Raw genomic sequence first — 20,053 nt, forward strand, 5'->3', positions numbered from 1 at the left:
GGACACTAAAACTTTAAGCACTGGAACAGACAACGTAGAGAGATGGAGTAATCCTTGGCCTTGGAAGTTTAAGATCAGGTTAGACAAACAGTTGTCTAGGATAGTTTAGACAATGATTCTGCCTTGAGCAGGAGGCTGGACTAGATGACCTCCTTAGGTCCTTTCCAACCCTATTTTCTATGAGGGTGACAGACTTTTTGGAGATCAAATCTAGGACCCAGATCCAGGTGTTCTGCAAACTCTCAGTCAAAAGCCATCTAACACCCCTTTCAGTTCCCATTAGTAGAATGTAAGAACTGCCATTTGCTGGGTCAGACCACAGCTCAGGGGCAGACAATTATTTCAGGTGGAGAGCTTATCCAGTTTTGGCAAGCTGTCGAGGACCACATGGGTAGCCCCACCCCCTGGTCACCATCTTGGGACCAATGTCACAATGTCTTGGGACCAATGTCCCAGGGCCAGCACCAGTGGGGCCCAGAGCGGGGAACAGGCTGGGAGGGGTCTGTGAAGCCAGGCTGGGCTGCACCAGCAGAGAGAGGGGGGAACTGGCCCAGCTCCATAGAGCCTCTGCCGGCTGGGACCCTGTAGCCCTGCCCTAGGCCCCACTGGCAATGGCCCTGGAACACTGTTGTGGGCCCTGCTCCTGCGCCTACTCACTCCCAGTGCCCCCCAGCACAGGCGGGAGGCAGCACACAGCCCCGACCTCCTGCTTGCTGGCAGGGAAGGAGCTGGCGTGGAGCGAGGAGAAAAGCAGCCCCCTCCCAGCCCTGTGGCCCACGCTCTCTGCTGCAGCCGCTCGCAGCCTGCATGGGGCTGCCTGTGCCTGCGTGGGGCTATCTTGAGCAGGCTGCGAAAGGCTGCAGCAGGGAGCACGGGCCATGGGGTGGGGGAAGGGCCGCTTTTACCTACACCGGCTCCTTCCCCACCCCTCCCCCCTTACCTGAGGTTCCCATGCTGGGGCAGCCATGTGGTCCCAGGCCAGAAGCCCCTGCAGGGGCTGGCTGGGTGGGGCAGGACTGTTGCAGGAGCCTGCTAAGGAGTCCCCTGGGTCCTACTGCCCCTGGTTCCTTTCATTTTTGATAGGAACCAAGGGCAGATAAATGTTCAAAATTTTTTTTAGGAGTCCTGCGGGCCAGATAGAATGTCCCTGCAGGTCAGATCCAGCCCACGGGCAATATTTTGCCCACCCCTGCCATAGCTTCATCTTGCTCAGGCTTGTGTCTTATGGTGGTAGAAAGTGGATGCTGAAAGGCAGAGCAAATGGTATGACCAGGGTTTTCCCACTGCTGCTTTCCCACTTGCAGCCTCCAGCATTTAACAGCTAGGAAGTTCTGAAATCAGAGTCTGTATCCCTAACTCCCATGCTCAATAGTACTAGCGTCCCCTTTCTCCAATAAGGTTTCCAAACCCTTTTTGAATCTGGCTAAATTGTCAGCGTCCACCACATCCAGTAGCAACAAGTTCCATGCTTTAATGATAGGCTGTGTAAAAAAGAACTTCCTTTTGCGAGTTTTAAATTTACTACCTATTTCATTCTGTGAACCCTAGTTCTTGCCGTGAGTGATAGTAAATAATAAATCTCTACCTACTTCCAATTCATCAGTTAGTATTTTGTCTAGCTGCTAGAAAGCAGTTCTACAGAAGGGCTAATTGGTTCTGCTTCTCTCTTCAACAAAAACTATAGCTGAAAGAAGATGGGTCATTAACAGGCTCCAGTTGGTCCCCTGCAGCATTTGCTCTTTCTGAGCTTTGTTCATTAAAAGCTAGGACAGCCTGTCCAGATTTCTTAAGGTTCTTTATTTTTCCCCTGATCGTGTCCATAGCCAAGATGCCCTGGTCTCCAGCACACAGGGCCACCCCACAACAGGAAAAAGTATTGGTCTGAGACTTGTACACTCACCATGGGAGCCCTGGCACAGATGTCCAACAGCAAATTCTGCTGCAGGTTGTCAGGTGCTTGCACTACTGCTTCAAAGCACAACTCACGCAAAACCCCCTTCTCTCTGCAGCACCACATGTGGAGACACTGCTTTAATTCACAGCAGCTCTACTACTCAGTGCTGATGGAAAAGAGAGGAAACAATGGCATGCTGCCCCAGCACAGGGAATGTGGCACCTTCTACTTTTCTCAGAACTTTGTGCATCCCCTGGTCTACAGAATCACAGCTCTTGTTTATGAGCAGTTTCATGGTAGCTGGCTGGTTATTTGCAGCTTGTGCGCTTACTTGTCTGTCTGTCTGTCCTCTTAGGTTTTGAACACGTTATCACTGTTGGATGTTACCTTCAAGAAAGTGTCATGATGGACTCTAAGCACTGCTTCAATTAATAAAGTAACTAATGGCTGCCATAAAGAAGAGGGAAAGCACCTTTTCTCTCACTGCAGATAGGAGGGTGTGAACAAAAGGCTTGAAGCTGCAGCAAAGTAAGTTTAGATTGGATATCCAGAAAAAATTCTTCACTGTTAGAACAGCGAGGCAGCGGAATAGTCAGCAACTTCCCTAGGTGTCTCTCCATCACTGGAGGTGTTCAAGAGACTGGACAGCCACTGGCAGGGATGATTTAGGCATACCTGTGCCTATGTTCTACTGTGGGTATTTCCCAGGCTTCTGGGTTTTGCTGGTTGCCTCCACCCTGCCTTTCTGCTATGTGTCAGTCTTCCTCAGAAGCTACAGCCAAGGCTGGGGACTAAGACTAGGCTGTGCTAATGCTCCTGCTGGGACCAAAGTTAGAGGCTTCTGGCTAGAGGGCCTTGCTCCTCTGCTCAAGACCAGACCAACACCATATTTGGGGACAGGAAAGAATTTTACCCCATGATCAGATTGGTACAGACTGTGAGAGGTTTTTGCCTTCCTCTGTAGTGGGTTGCATGGCACTCTATCCAAGATGTCTTGAGCATATACTAACAACATTTCATAGCAGTAGGACGTTGGCTGCCATGGTTCCCTTGCTTTAGCTGTGGCAGGTTGTGTTACCCGTGTTGTGTCAGGGTTGACAACAGTGTTATGTAGAGTTTAGTTTATGGATTTGTATAGGTTGGTTTGGGTAGGGACAATCCAGCCTTGGGCAGAGGCTTGGACTAGATGTGACCTCTGAAGGTCCCTTCCAGCCCTACTTCTCTACGATTATATGAGCACTGAGACTCACCCTTCTACCCCACCCCACACCCCATAAGCTACACACCTCAAAGCCACAGGTACTAGTTTCCAGGTGCTAACACTGAGCCCCAGTCCTCAATGGGGGCTGGAAACACAAACCCACAATCCTGACTACCAGTCCCCTTCACTAACCACTAGATTCCCTCCACCTTGTTAGAGCTGAGAATGGATCACGCGAGTCCAGAATCTCAGTTCTCCACTCTCTGACCTGGGAGCCCCCAGCCCTCTTCCTGAACTTGGGATGGAATCCAGGACAACTCACCACCTGTTCTCTGCGTGCACTCAGCCAATGTTGCTTCTGCCAATGAGGTGTTTACTTCTCAGATTTAATTATCTGCCCATGAACTACTGGGGTCAGGACACAGAGTTCTGTATCCAACAGAAACAGGTCTCCAGGTGACCCTCACTTCCAGCAACAAGGATTCTTCAATATGAGCAGGTGACCATAGAAAATTTGTAGAGTTCTTGGTTGAAATGCCCACTAGAAGCATCCAGCTTCCTGAAATCATCCCTTGGCTGAGTCCTTATTGGCTTCAGAGAAAAACCAAGAAAACACACTCTCACATGTACCTAACTGGACCCTAACCATCAACACTTAGGACCAGAAGAGAACAAAATACTGGGGAAAAAAATAATTAAACCAAGACATGGACAAAAATGAAAATGCTTCAGAACTAAAGAAAATAAAGTAAAAGAATGAAGCCATAGAATCAGGTGTCAAACAGGTCAAAATTTGAATGATTAGACAATGAACAGGAACAACTTCTTAAAGCCTGATATTAAAGTTGGCATCAGTGGACCAGAGACCTTAGGCAGTCCTCCAAGGATATTTTCTTGCTGTTTATCCAGATCTTCAGAGTTTTCATATGTTTCCCTATAAGAAAAGTTTCTAAGATCTCCCCGAGGTGCTTATGGTCTGGAAAGTACCTTCATGTTCCTCATGGGCTCGTTTCTTTCCAAATATACACAACAACTGAAATATTTAATGAACTCTCTCGACTTACTCCACTACCTTTAAAGTCCCCCCCCATGACATTGCCTTGCCAACATCTGCATGACATGCTGAGTTGTAAAAGTTTCATGATGTAGCAGTGACTGTGAACCTGCTCCCACTGTTATAACATCCAAAGTGGGACAAGTAAGGAGTTGTTGTAGGCTGTTTGCTGTGTCTGCTACCTAATCTCACAGATTCTTTGGCCACTGTATTTTTCACAGCCCTGGGATGAAGGATCCTTGAAGTGCATCACTTCCACAGCTCATGAGCCCTCAGAATGAGAAGGAAGACTAGGAAGTGGTTTCCTCATGCACTCACAACAAGCAGATATTACCATCTGAGGAACAGAATGCACACAGGGAGAGAGAAAGCCACAAGCTGTAGGAGATGATGGCTGGATAGACCTGATTTGGAAGGAGGCGGCATTTTGCGTCAATGCAGTCCACCTACCCAACAGCACTGTGAACTATAACAGGCTTAGTGTCTGATGCCCCCTGGTGTTTAGTCCTACCCCGCTTTTCTGCTTTGACTGTCCTCTCCCAATGGTTTCCCTGATCTCGTCTGCCAGGCCCTGAATGTTATAAGTTGGGAGTCAGAGGGGCAGTCTGGTGCCTCTCCCCAGAGTGCTCACCACTGAGCTATTGCAAGTAAGTCCCAGCCAAAATCATGGTGTGGTAAGCCACTCCAGGCAACTGCTTGCTGCTTCCTCCCATTTACTGATTTTCAGTTGTCTATAAGGCTCATCAGCTTTCCCTATCTTGTTCTAAGCTTTCTATTCAGACTCAGTCCCACAACATGCCAAAGAGCTCCAACTCAGGGTGTGAATTATGGGGAGCTCTGGGTAGCTGACCCCCACCCCCATAAGAGACGAGAGCCCCCCTGTAAGATTTGAAAATCATAACCTGAGTGGAGGGGGTCTCCAATCGGATTAATCCTTCACTTACATAGACTTGTAAAAACATCCCTTGCACGAAGCCCCAGACCTTAGTGGACCTCAGGACCCAAGTAAAGCCAAGCAGGGTTTGGCTAACCTGTACGCAGGGCTTTCTACTGTCTTCCCCTGCTACACAAAATCTCAGACTAAAATCTACATATCTGAAAAACAGAAAATAATCAAGACTCAGGATTTTCAAAACTTGTTTCTTCAGACAGTTCAGTAAAGGCTAAGTGTTCTGGTAAAGTACTTTTTTATTTACAGTATTTATTTTTTCTATTTGTACATACCTCTAGCAACATCCAAAAGTATTCACAAAGCTTAACTGAGTGTAAAAATGTTATTCCACTGGCCATTTGGCCTATCAACTTGAAATTTGGAAAACGCTGCCTTTTTCCATGAAGTATCCAGATTGTCTGAGCATTTATTTTTTATTTTTATTTTTCTGGTACCTTCAAGGGCCCCACTTAAAGAAAAAGGAGGAAGAAACAAAACAAAAGTTAAACATGCACAACTAAACTTGCACCTGTTTTTATGTACCCAGATTATTGTACATTTGAATTCAAAATTGCTTTTAGAAAAGGGGAGGGGGCAAGAACATGAGCACCCAGAAGTCTGTGCACAAATTATCAGGAGTGCAAATTCAGAGGCCAGGCTCGGGCTCCTTTTAAAACTGATCTCAAGTATGTAGTTCTATATTTACAATGCTTAGCCATGGAAGAATTCTTATGGACTGCTCCCAAAGCTATGGTTTATTAAATAAGGCTCTATTTCAGAGGTACTAAATATTTAGTATCAGGTTCTCTCACATATTTGTACTTTTCTCTCTGCACAGACCTGGAAGTCTGTTACCAACAAGCTTGTAAAAATGCTATTAAGAAATGGCTAATCACTGATTTCCATACATGAACTGGAAAAAAAAAAAAGTGTCAGGTGCTCACTTTTATTTGACTTTCAGAGTGGAAAAAGTTTACATTAAACTTATATAAAATTGCATTTGCTTTTGCATCCAAATGGTAACAGTTCTCCAGTACATAACACATTCAAACACTAGGACAAAGCATGGTCACCTTTTCTCACACAAATAGCTCCCTCAAAACTAATGGGGCTACTCACATGAGTAAGGCAATCACAATTTGACCATCAATGACTAGAAATAAAAGGGCTGAATCATTTGATTAGTGAAGTTACAGACCTGACCTCTTGCAGGAGTTTATCCGATGCTCAAACTTCTGATGGAGTGTATTTATGTTCCTTTTGAAGACAGAGTTAGAGTTACAGTCTTCAGTTTTGCCTGTTAGTGGCAGGTAGACAGTGCTTGGGGATTTCTTCCTCCACTGAAATTGTATCCTAAACTGAAAACTAAAAAGTAGATGGAAGGCATATTTGAGGAAGAAAGCAACAACCCTTAGCTGCTGTTAGGGACTGCTTCTTGCCGTACTCACTTCTTTCTGCATACATTTGACTTCCCAAATCTTAGCTGGATCAAGCTTTAGATCTGATTTACAGTCTGACCTGAAAGGGTTTCCATTTTTTTGTGCCCATAATTGTGTGGGTGCAAATATTTGCAGGTACAATTTTTCTTCACAATTACGTGCACTATTTCAGCAATTTAAACAAAGAGCAGGTTTTAATAATCTGCTCCTTTAAATGCAGTAAAGCCTGGCATATATTATCCCTGTGTATGAATCGGAATTCCTAGGGTTATCTCTAGTGCCATTACTGTAGCAATATCACCGAGAAAGAGTTTTAATAAGGATTCCATCCCCCCAACCTACTATGTCCAAATAGCTTCAGTGACTGATCATATACTTCCTGGTAATGTTATCTGGAGGTACAGGATGTTATGATAAAGCAAGTCTCTTAACCATAACATGCCAGATTCCTCTTGGGCTCTTGAATATCCAGTTCTTGCAATGTGCTACCTCTTTCCTCTGTCTTGATCATGGTAATCACCTGGTATTCCTTGTCATTAAGACAAGCCAATCCTTTAGAAATGAACTGAAAGAGACCTTGGATTTCACAGCCATAGGCTGATTCCTCCAAGTGTTGATACTGCAGCTATCTGTGTCTTTTTGGCAGAAGGTCAATACAACAGTCCTACAACATGTGAGCAAGTCCAACCTTGTCTCCTAAAAATGCAAGGAAATGCAAAGCAATCCTGCCGACCCATTCTATAGAGCTGAACAAGACATCAGTACCAGCTGACCAGATATGGCAGTAAGATGCTAGCTCTCATATTTCTCTCATAGCACGAAACGTGCTGCCTGTTACTTGGGGCTATTGTTTCTCTCTACTATCCTCTTTAAAAAAAAGGAAGTATAATGTTAGTTAAGCTGAGGTTCAGAAATGCATATATTTTACTTAAAAACATTCATCTGTTCAAAATTCAAAATAAACTTTATGGGATACAACAGTTTGTCTTTTTTAAATAACATTTCATTCAAACTGTATATAATTTGTTAAAGTATTCATACAGCAAACAATGGTTAACCCTTGAAAATCTGTAGAAAAAGATTTTCACACAAAGAAATGAAAACAAAATTCTGAGGTATCACACCCACACACAGACGCACACACAACCACACACCCACCCACACACACACGCAGGCTGCAGCAAAAGCAGAAAATCGTAGGCCCAAAGGAAAATGATTGATTGTTCCATTTGAGAGTCCAGGTAGCTCAGAAAAAAAAATGAACAAACTAAACCAAAAAAAAAAAACCAAAAAACCAACTCACAATAGTCCTCTGAGTAAAGGAACTACCTCAAGAAAGTTCTCAAGTGCACTGGAGACCTGATCATCTAAATTGTTTCTGCAAAGCAGCTCCCTGCACCTGAGAAAAATGCAGCCCAAGGTGACTTGTGCAAATATAAGGAATCAGGTGAGGCTATTTCCTGTTATTCCTTAAATAGATGTGAGGGGTGTCCAAAGATTCACTTCATCTTTGATCATGCAAGATACTGCTGGAGTGCTGTCTTCGCCCTGAAATTACAGATATTCTATTAGTAACTGGGTTTGGACTTTAATATTTCTTTCTTGTTCACTTTATTAATAAATCTAACTAATCAAGCAGCAGACTAACATTTAAAGATGCATCCAAGCCCCCAAAATATGCATACCGAACGACAGATATTTATCTTCCAGCAACAGTGTTCCCTGAATCCAAACCAATGTCCATACAAGTCTTGTGTTCTTTATTCCTCTTCCTTCCAATCTTAGACAGTTCCTTTATGTTTTCATCAATGTTTTTGTGTTTCTTCATCTCTGTATAATAATTCACCCCCGCTTTTTCCCTAGAACACTGCATAATACAAATCTCACTATCCTCTACTCACCTGTGCTTTGAAATTTTAAATTTATTCCAGATTTGTTCTTTAGTGTTGGCTCATAAAATTTGCACGGACTTCTACATTTCTGCGCAAGAGCTTACCCTGTACAAGATTCTATGCAGAATGCCAGCTAAATGGAGATAATGTGCATTGCCAAACAAAGTAACAAGCAAAGAATCCACCTGTTTCTATTTTATCAAGCTTGCACACTGGGAGAAAGAGAAGATGATGTCTTCTATGGACAGGCTCAGAGAATAGCACTGGGAAAGCACATGTAAGATTCTCCCATCTGGAGGAAGAGGGGGAGAACCACAGAGGCAGAAAGTGTGCTTTACCTGGTCTGGTATCAATACAGACCTCTCAGCAAAGGGGGATCCAAGTGAAATGTTGATGAAAAAGGTACAGGCACAATGTAAGACTGGGAGGAAGTATTAAATGGTGTTCCCCAGGGTCTGTCCTGAGTCTGGTGCTTTTCAGTATCTCCATTAATGATTGGATGGAACCGAGTGTGCATTTATTAAATCTGAGGATGATACCAAGTGGGACCGTATTGCAGGCAGTTGAGAGGATGCGATTTAGATTCAAAATCACCATGGCAAAATGAAAAAACAATCTGAAATAAACAGAATGAAATGCAAAAAGGACATGTGCAAAGCATTGCTTTTAGGAAGGATCCATCAAAAGCACAAATACAAATGGAAAATGGCTGGCTAGACTGCAGTACTTCAGAAAAGTGCCTGGGGGTTACAACAGATCACAAAGTGAATATAAGTCCACAATGGGATAGCATTTGAATGGTGGGGGAGAGCCAGCAGCACACAGGCTTGTACTACCTGGAGTGCCACATGCAAGTCACTTGAGTCAACACAACTGGAGTTATATTCAGTTTTGAACATGACATTTTAAGAAAGATGTGAACCAATTAGAGAGAGTCCCATGAAGAAAACCAACAAAAATGAATCACAGATCTTAAAAAAACCCAACAACAAAACCCGCCCCCCACACACACCACAAAAACACATGATGCATGAGGAAAGGTTGGAAGAATTGGGGTTATTTACTTGAGAACAGAGAAAACTAAGAGCGATTCAATAACCTTTAAATATAGAAAGGATTGATTAAAGAAAAAGGATGGTGATTTTACTGTTAATAGAAAATGGGACAAGTTGCAACAGTTGAAACAAGGGAGATTTAAAGCTGGATATGAGGAAGAACTTTCTAACAATGCAAGTGTTTAAACACTGGGCCAGATCCCCTGGAGAGGCTGTGGAATCTGTCACTAGATGTTTTTCAGGGCAATTAGATCAGCCTGCGTATGGGATGGCTTAAATTGAAACTATTTCTGCTTTTAGCAGGTCTCTTCCCAGCCTGTTTTCCTATCATTCTTTTACAGACCCTTATTTTATTTCATTTAGTCCATCTCCTTTACAGAACCTTCAGGTTTTGACATTGTAGACTACTTCTTCCCCATATTCTGACCCTTTTTAAGCAAATCACCACATAAAGGGACAGTAAGGTCTGGCTTTGTCAAACCACTGGTTCTTATTATGCATTTTCTGCTATTTTAAGAAGCATTCAGACGCTGGGCATTTTCCCTCATGAAGGTATTTTTCAATTATAAATCAAATCTCAGTCACCTTTTTGATAAACTAAAGATAACTCTGCATCTTGCATGGTAAGGCATTTCCCTTGAATCGTTTGGGTGCTTCTTTCTCTGCACCCACTACAATTCTTTCAATGCTTTTTGTAAAAATGTAGGCCCCCAAAAACTATGAAGCATTCCAATATCTGTCTCTCAAACACCAAACAGAGGTGAAATCACCGGTCTGATACTCCTCATTTGTATGCCGGTCTGCATTGTGCATCCAACAATTTCTACAGGCTCACACAGCCTTGCTGTTAAATATATAAAAGTTTAATTTGCATATATTAAGTGCATTGAGACCTGCACTGGAGAGTGGACCCAGCTTACCAAGTGACTCGCATGCTGAACTGGTTAGGTCTGGTCCTGATCTTACAAATGAACCTCACTAGAGACACCTCCATTCCTAGATAACCTTCCATAGACAATTATTTTTTGAGATCAGTCAGTTAGCCCATTCTTAACTCAAAGAATGGGTAATTTACTTTTATTGGATATTATTAATTTTTAAATTGAAATATTATGCAATAGTTCAAGTATATTAAAATCTGTGAAATCCCCTTCAAAAGCTAAGCTTTTAATCTCAAAGAATGATTACACCATTTTCCAGAACACTGCATTACTTGGCATTAATTATATTTCCATACTTTATCAGTCGAATCCTTTATCAGTTTTCCACTATTCTGTTTGCATTTGTTAGTTACCTTGGGATATCTCATTGCCTTTTGTGAGTATTGATAAAACATTAGCACGCATTTTAAAATTCATTGTGTAAATTCCATCTCCAGGAAATATGGGATTTGGAAGTTTCCGTTATAAAAAACAGAAATTGGAAACCTGACGTGCTTTTTGAAGAGCTGTATGATATCAACATCACCATGTGACATCCTGTCAGACATTAACTAAAACCAGGGCATCTTGCTTGGCCTCTGGGACCAAGACAGAAATACAGGTCTGTAACTAAATGGTACAGTTGGGAATACTGAAACAGAAGAGTTGAGCCAATATTTTTATTCTGGAAAAAATTGGATGGTTTAATTATATCAGTGATGTAGATGAGCAAGAAGAAATGTTAAACTTGCTCCCTAGTTACTGATGGGATAATAGGTACACCTTCAAATCTACCAGCTGAATATAATGCATTTTTTTTTATAATACAGTACAATTAGCTGTGGAGCTCCTTGAAAAGTTACTGATGGTTATTTAAAAAAATAAAATCACGGAATTCTGGAGACACTTCAGAGGACTAAACAGTGCTAAGATGGTATGAATGCTTATTTTCATCTGGGAGGGAGGAAGAGAACAGTGGTGAATCTTAGTATGTGTCCCTGACTTAGGACTTGCCAAATATAATTTATGACCAGCAAGAATCAGAAGACCCATTTTCTCAAATGAATGAATGGATATAGCAATCTATTTATATCCAGTAGGATTCAATGACATAATAGTAAAGTTAGATCCACAAAAATCTGCCTTCGGGTATGAGATATTGCCATCCGATTCATTTTCTATAACCCAAATGCTTTCACAAAAGGATTAAAACAATTAAACAAACAATTCACCTAGATTTCTTCTAAGTTTGGGACTCATGTATACTCACTTGTCACACAGATTTGGATCTGATGACTGACTTAATTTGTGTAGAATATCTACTATTCCCATATCTCGTAGTTTATCTTGGCGTTCCTGTGAACCTACAAAAAGAAATTGTTATTGGCAATGCCACCAAACAAGTAACTTATAGAAAATAAAAGAAGAGGAGGGCATTAATTTTTTTGGGGGTGGGGGACTGGTTGTGGGTAGAAGTAAAATACTATGTTAATAAGCCCCTAATGTCTCCTCATCTTTTGACTGATCTATAAGCAGTTTTTCAAACAGCTTCTCTTCTATAACGTTTTTGTATCAATAAGTGATAGAAAATTAAGCCGGTAAAAACCCTGGATGATTTAACATAAAGAGGCTTGTCTTGTTTTCTTTCTTTCTAGCTCTGCTTTTGACGAACATTATGTTTACTCTGAAAATGGTTCCAGAATCAGCATCATAGACTGCAAGTGCTACAACACATGCTAACACAAGAAATCAGGGGGAATGCTAGGAGTTTCACAGGGCATCTCTGGGATCTAGAGCACCAAGAGGAAGTAACACAGTAAAGATTAAGCTGCAGAAACTGCTCTCGATATAGGTGGGAACAGTGTACTAGGAAAACTGCAACCAGAGTCAAGCTCACCCACCCCTTTGCTACTCTCCTCTCTCCCCATGTATGCTACCTACACCCATCTACAGGCATACTGTCTTCCTCCCACATTTCTTGCATTTGTCCCCATCCCTCATTCCTTCATGCATTTTCATGGGCTGCATCATCTTCCAGCTCCCTCCCACTTACCCTCCTCTCATCCCAATCCTCTTTTCCCACAACTCTTCCTCAGTATTGGATGACTCCACACTCCCTCCAGTTCAAACCTGTAAACCCCTGCACTGTTTGTAAGCCCTTGCTGGCTAAATCTCCAAGCCTTATTAAGAATCCTCCCCCTCCTCTGGTCACAGATAGACAGCAGCCATGCCAAGATGACAACCCCAAACTTGCAGGTAGGCAAGTTCTGATGGTAGTTCAGGTAGTCAGTGGATGTGTGGTAGGGAGCAGGCTACACTCTAATTAATGCAATCCTCAAGAAAGAAGCATTGGTACAGACTGCGGGCGAACTGGCTAAGCAGCAGCTCTGCAGAAAAGGACCTGGGGGTTACAACGGACAATAAGCTGAATATGAGCCAGCAGTGTACCTTGGTTGCCAAGAAAGCTAACAGCATAGTGGTCTGCACTGGTAGAAGCATTAACACCAGATCAAGGGAAATGATTCTTCCCCTCTATTGGGCACTAATGAAACCACATTTGGAGTACTGTGTCCAGTTTTGGGCCCACCACTACAGAAAGGATGTGGAGAAATTGGAGAGTCCAGCAGAAGGTAACAAAAAATGGTTTGGGGGCTGGGGCACATGACTTATGAAAAGAGGCTATGGGAACTGGGCTTAGTCTAGAGAAGAGAAGACTGAGAGGGGATTTAATAGCAGCCTTCAACTACCTGAAGGGTGGGTCCAAAGAGGATGGAGCTGGACTGTTCTCAGTGGTGGCAGATGACAGAGCAAGGAACAATGGGCTCAAGTTACAGCAAGGGAAGTTAAATATTAGGATAAACTCTCTCAGCAGGTGAGTAGTAAAACACTGGCACAGGTTACCCAGAGATTGTGAAATCTCCATCTTTAGAGATTTTTAAGACAAGGCAGACGAAGCCTGAGGTGGGATGATCCTGTTTGATCAGAGGGCTGGACTAGATGACCTCCTGAGGTCCCAATTATCTATGCTTCTGTGATCCAGGGCTAAGTTAATGCTAGAATTAAGGCACCCTAAGGAAGCTGCAGTTGAAGGATGTCTCAGAGTCATAGTCCTCAAGAAGTAGGGCTGGAAGGGACCTCCAGAGCTCATCCAGCCCATCCTGCTTGAGGCCTGCCTCAGGAGATCATCCCTATCCAAATTATCCTATATAAACCGTAATCTAAACTCTGCCTAAGACTACTCTTAACCGTAACACAACACAGACCTAACATCCTAACCTGCCACAGGTAAAAAGCAGCACAACCACAGCAGCCAGCATCTGGCTACTATAAAACAGTGTCAATATATGTTCAAGAGGTCGCAGATAGAGAGCCAAGCCCCCCTGTTACAGAGGAAGGCCTTGCCCTTTCATGATACAGATGCCTCCTCTCAGGCGTGCTGCTCAGGAGGACTTTACTTCATCACGTGGTTTCGCTGTCCCACTTTACAGCAAAAAATTCTAAATCTCTTTCTGCCAATTTGTTTTCGATTGGTCCATTCCTCCATATCTTCTGGTTTTGCCAACACTTTCTTGAATCCAGGTTGGCAACTTAATCACAGACAAAACCAAACTCTGCATTTTACTGCCACTGAGTCCAGCATCTCCCCACATTCCCATCCTCCGACTATACTTCATCTTCTTCCACAACTGGCTTCATGCTAACTTTTCACCTAGCTCTTATTCATTCATGGAGTACCTTAAACAAGGGCTGTCCAACTTCTAAGCAGCTGGAGGCTTTAGGCCCCCTGACCACACACCACACTACATGCCATGCTGCACCCTCTCCGCTGCACTGTGGGTACCCCACCCCACTGTACCATGCCAGCACCCCAAGCTGTGCCACAGGGGGTTCCTGCGTCCCCAAGACTCACACAGCTGCACACTCCGTTGCCCCCTCCTCCAGGGACGGGATGAGGCAGTGGAAGCCAAAGAAGGGATAGGGAATCGGGAGACTCCAGTGTCAGCAGCTGCTGGAGTAGCAAGGGGAGCAGTGCCTGGACTGCAGTAGATGCCAGAGCAGTAGGGAGAGCTGGCTGTACTGGGAGTCTGGGGGCTACAGGTTAACTTGCTGGACTACCCTGCCTTAAATAATAAGGCCATGGATGGCACTGATTCATCAAAACCCCTCCTCATTTGTGCTATAACACATACAAAAACCAGGCACCCAGTGATGACTGAATTATGCTTCATTTGGTGAGAGCTGTATTTATTTAGAAAACAGACCTCTCACCTTCAGGAATCACTAATGGTAGGGCTATCAGCTGGGATCACACTCTCCATGTTCCCTCTTTCTAGCACGCCCTTGCTCTCTCTTCTTTTCCATCATACTCACTAGTTCCATTTTACACCTAAATCAATTGTTCTCATTCTTTTTAAACTGAAGGCACCCTTCAGAAAATGCCAACTCTTAAAAGCCTGGACTAATGTTTTGACTACAGAAAATTATTCTGATGCAAAGAACTTGCAAAGATGGCAACAGGTCAGAATAGTTTTGGAGCTATGGATTCCCATTTCAAATCTATGGATTTATCTTGTAAATTATGTATAGGTATTTTCACACCTAACAGTGCTAACATGTTACCAACTTTGAACGGATGCCATGGCACTGTGGTTGACCATCAGTTCTCTGAAGTGTGGACTCCACCTCACTCTGTATCTTTACAGCATATAGCACAATCTCGACTACTACATAACATTTGTGTTTGATAATGGTGCTCTTCCCCAGACAATGTGTGTAAATATGATGGTTTCTCTTACCTTCTTCTTCATTCCAGACGAGGTTAGATATGCAAAACATGGCAGCAAGCTGAAGTTTAGCATTTGAATGACTCTAAATATAAAGACAGAATTTTTGGAGTTTCAGAAGCTAAATTTCACAGAACATTTCTGCTTTCCATTTTTGGCTTTCGTCCTTTAATGAATAAGGTAATAAATCATGGGCATTTCCTTGACCGTGATCTGAACCAAAGACACCATTGTAACCAAGGGCTGCCAAATACAGTGTTCATTGAACCCCCACCTGAACGAGGAGCATCTATTAAATACCCTGCTCCTGTGTAGCTAAGATTCTGAAGACTTTCATATCACATTACTTGGATCTGTTAGACCTTAATACAACTGTAAAATTGCTTGGGGAAGTTAATTCTTGGAGTCTCCTCCTCTGAATTTGGCTTGTAAGCATTACCACAATTTTGTACTGAACTAACCCAGGTGCTCTCTCTGCACGTCAATAAAAAGTATGATACTGAGAACTAATATTTTATATCTTTAAAACATGCCAGCATATTGTATTCTCCATTACTACAAAGAACAGAAGGCAAACACTTTAAAGAAATTTCACATACCATATAATACTTTATTTTCTGCAAGATGTCATCATTGGTCATAATGAGTTCTTTTGCTGTTGTTCCATCTGCTATGTTGGCAAGGATACATAACGTCTGCAAAAGAGAGAGTGCAATCTGTAGGCAAACAACAATTATGAATCAAAGCTTTCCCAACAGATTCAATCATTGTACAGTGAATGTTTCTTTAAATCAGAACCCAGATTTTCTACCTAATTTAGACAGAGGGCCAAGGGCTCTCCTGGCACAATACCACCAGCTTGCCTAAGCTGTTCTAAAGTCATTGTGATTTTAAAATAAAAAGCAAGACAAACTCATTTCAACCTTGAAGGGCTGAAGTGTTGTGGCCACAATGGTCTAAGGCATATGCAGGCTTTTGGTGATATCTTTTAATGAACTAACTGTATAGCTGAGAGAGATGTTAAACAAGCTGTAGGGCGAGAATTTTCTTGTGCAGAGAAGTAGTGCTCATTGTATCAAGGATAAAAGCACTGGAAAATAAAGTCTCCAGTTAGTTTTTCTTTCTGCACTATCTGAAACTAGAAACTATAGCCTCTGGTTCCACTCCTTGTCTGGAAGGTGTGGGGAGAGGGGCTATTTTGCACAGTACACAATCTAGTGTTCTGATCTAACCTATCTTAAATGGCCCAGGTGACAGTCACCCAATCTAATCATGTTTTCACTGAAGTGAACTCAAGTGATCTACCCCAGCATTACTCCTCTTGAGTTAGATTAGCTCAAATGAGAGCAGCCACACCGCAAAACTAGACTAGAGCTGCTGCGTCCACATGCTCACTCATATAGCACCACAGCTTCTAGAAGCACAGCCTGCAGTTCTCAGTACCACAGTACAAGGAACTGCTTTATGAACCCCTTCCTAGGGAATGCTGGGAAAACCTGCCTGCCCCTGCAGGGGTGAGTGTGGGAAAGCATGGGAGGACTAGCAACACCCAGACAGACACTGCTCACATTCAGACTGCAGAGTGATCACATGGTAGCCTGAGCTGACTTGAATGAAGGGCACCATCACACCAGAGGTGCGTGAGGGTGGATGGGACACTGGAGGGGGCAACTTTAAAGTTAGTGTGGTGTGGCAACAAGCTGAGGTGCTGAACTTTCCACGGGAGAATGTGTACAGGATGAGTATGCCCAGCATGGCTGAGGAGCCAGCCCTTAAAACGTATATCACATGTGCTCCTCACTAACCCTTTCATGTAGTGCTAACTTAGTTAGCCACTTGTCTCCCATCATCACCACCAGACGTTTCTGCTATGGACAAATGCCAGTTTTAGCCATTTTAAAAGGCAAAATGGACTTGCTATTCAGGAATGCACATCAGCTTTTATGATGCAACAGTTACATCTACATGCTTCCATAGCAATCAAAGTGCTAAAAATCAATGCAATTCGAACCCTAAATGAGACAGCCTTGTACTCCTTCCCACCTTCCTAACATGTCTCTTCTCCTGCTAGCTCCTTCCTTTGCCTCTCCCCTCCAATGACCCTTGTTCTCCAGCCTCCCATTAGAAACAGACTTTTTGACCTTATCACAAAGTCTTTTCGTAACAGAATGGTCTTCTGTACTGATGCCAACTACCGACACAGCAGCAGAGGCTGCTAGATTTCTTGGTACTGCTCTCATTGACTGATCTCGAGCTGTAGTAGAAATAACAACCCAACAGACTCCCCGTGTGTGATGTTATTTCCCTATGCACAATGTTATCTCTCTTCCCAATAGCCATCTGCCCCCACTCCTAGCCTTATGCAGCAGGGAATGATGATCCCTTTACACAGTTCTCATTTCTGCCATCTCTGTATCCTATTCACCACTGGACTTTAAAACAGTTTTGGACTCAGTTCAAGTTCAACATTCCTACAATACCTAAAGGCATACTAAATCTAAACTCCCAACAGTGAAGAGAAATGGACATTCTGATAGTTAGCATAACTCAACTGTCATTCTCGTAGAATTTAAGTTGACCAACACCATGGTGATCAGTATCATCCAAGGCCAGTTACCGATAAACCCAGTAATAATTCCGTTAGGAGTGCTGACATTTTAAACATGTGGTCCTCAATCCCTGGCTTACTGACAACATGATGCCTGCAAGACCCACAGATACTGCTTTCCACCACAGGAAAACAAAGGCTTAAAGCTGAGGTTGGCATGGAAAGAAAGGTCTGAGATTGCCCATAGCACATGATTTGCATAGTATTGTTGCCCTGGGGCCATTCAAAGTTTGTGCACGGTCTTAAACCATTCCTTACACTTTTATTTTACTAAAAACAATACAGAAAACAGTGAAAGGTACCTGTTCCTTGACTTCTATATTGTGCTCCCCTTCCAGAATGAGGGTAACTGCTTGCATGATCTGCTTTCCATGAGTGCTCATTATATGGTCTATGTGCTGCCAAAGCAATTATTAACACAATTAGCATTACTTTTCTAGAGGAATGAAAGAGATGAAAATAGGGAGAGTCCTGGTGTAAACATTATTATTACAAGCATCAGTATTTTTAGAAGCACTTATCTTTGCGCAAAGTAAAAGAATCTATCATGGCAGAAAACACTCGTTATATTCTTGTTTGTCACCTTTAGCCTATAATTTGTCACAGGGAACTGAATAAGGAACTCTCTCTTTGGGCTTAATCCCACTGAATACAGACACTGACTTCCTTAGTATCATGTAGGGCTTCATCTTAAGACTGAAGAGCTTACAAATCCTGCAGAAGGTGGGCTTACACTCTGATGTTGCAGCTAAACAGCCACCACACATATAAACAGGGAAATATCAAGCAGAAGCAGGCAGGTGATAGTTCCTCTCTATGTGGAATTTGTGAGACTTACAGAATGAATGTGCAATTCTGCTGTCCACTTTTCCAAAAGGATGTGAGAGTACAGAGAAACCAAATTATGATCTGGAAAACTTGCCTCCGTGACAGACTTAAGAAGCTCAGCCAACTTAGTTTATCAAGGAGATGACTTGATCATGTTATCCAACACCCCCAAAAGCCATATTGGAGCACACGTACATGGAGACAACTCCTAAAAATCATCTCCAGCTGGATATGAAGAAGTCTCTCTCTTTTCTAGATTTGCACTATTATTTGCTCTTTACCTCCACATTCATGCATTTGTGTTTCACTCCTGGATTACCATGTGAAGGAGCTTTCATTATTTTCAAACAGACATATTCAACAATTAATTTAAAAGGGAAGCAAGTTACTTTCTAAAGTGACATGTCAGTCATACTTAATCATTGGAAAGAATAATAAGCACTGAGGATTTGCAACATATAACCTAAAACTGCTGGGCCAGGTTTAAAAAAAAACAAAAAAACCCCATACAATTTCCAGAGTATCCGTGATCTTACTTACTGGACGAGTAGACAGAAGATTTCTGAGCAGTCCCAAAGTTTTCATTAGCACATTTACATCTGAATCGGAGAGTAACTGAAATAACTGTTCTGTACTCAAACCTCGTAAGATGTCTGACTTGATCTTCTGTTCTGCCTGAAATGCCATATTCTGAAGGATGTGAAAATGCAGGAAAGGATCAATTGATTTGTGTTTCAAGTTTGGTATTCATTCAGTCTACAGAAAGATTACCATGTGCAATGTAGTCATCTGTGATAAAGTAACCCTGGGCACTTCGCAACTACAGTTTGATGGCATTTCTGGGGAATGAATGACGTTCCCCACACATCCTCAGCAAAGTCCATGGATCATCCCATTTTTCCTCTTTTAAAATATCCTTCCACGTGTCTGCCCAATGTGTTTGCATTCTAGTTTTACCTTTGAACCAGTCAGCCATCATGCTTAATAGGCCGATGTAGACAGGCAGATGGGTCAAGATCTTTTCATACTTTGCATCCTTGCTTAATTAAACCCATTTTATGTAATTTCATAATTTTAGGCTTTAGTTATTAGTTGTTGAAAGTCACCATACTATCAAGCTTATATGACAGTTTGTTATGGGCACTGCTATGGTTGGGGTAGGGTACAGTCTTAAGGTTTTGAGATATCATTTGAGAAGTCTGTTTTTGTTTTATATCTTGTGGGTTTTCTTGTGAGCCAACCTGAGCCTTCTTTGACAGAGTGGCACATAAATCTAATAAATACTGTTGAGCACATGTGCAAATATAACGTGTCAACAAGTGCATTTCTGACAGCTGGTTTTTAAAATACTGTCAGGGATCAAAGAGTATTTTCTTGCATATCCACCACACAGGTGGGACACTGCTTTTAGTAACCAGTGCAATACTCATGATGACAAGAGCAAATC

General features: G+C 42.6%; 1 protein-coding gene across 12 annotated transcripts in view; it reads right to left on the reverse strand.

Moving 5' to 3' along the window:
* Positions 1-5,319: 5,319 nt before the first annotated feature.
* The window catches only part of ARMC8 (armadillo repeat containing 8), a 107,492-nt gene continuing 92,758 nt past the window's right edge, over positions 5,320-20,053 (reverse strand). For all 12 annotated transcript variants that reach the window (XM_019542839.1, XM_019542846.1, XM_019542844.1 and 9 more), the window contains 6 exons: positions 19,147-19,296; positions 18,081-18,176; positions 15,770-15,865; positions 15,183-15,255; positions 11,657-11,750; positions 5,320-8,067 (listed from right to left, as the gene is read on the reverse strand). In XM_019542839.1, coding sequence (XP_019398384.1) covers positions 8,034-8,067; positions 11,657-11,750; positions 15,183-15,255; positions 15,770-15,865; positions 18,081-18,176; positions 19,147-19,296 — 543 coding nt within the window. In that variant the 3' untranslated portion in view covers positions 5,320-8,033. The remainder of the gene's footprint in view (positions 8,068-11,656; positions 11,751-15,182; positions 15,256-15,769; positions 15,866-18,080; positions 18,177-19,146; positions 19,297-20,053) is intronic.

The sequence above is a fragment of the Crocodylus porosus genome, unplaced genomic scaffold, assembly GCF_001723895.1.
Source record: "Crocodylus porosus isolate Cpor-Errol unplaced genomic scaffold, CroPor_comp1, whole genome shotgun sequence".
NCBI lineage: Eukaryota > Metazoa > Chordata > Crocodylia > Crocodylidae > Crocodylus > Crocodylus porosus.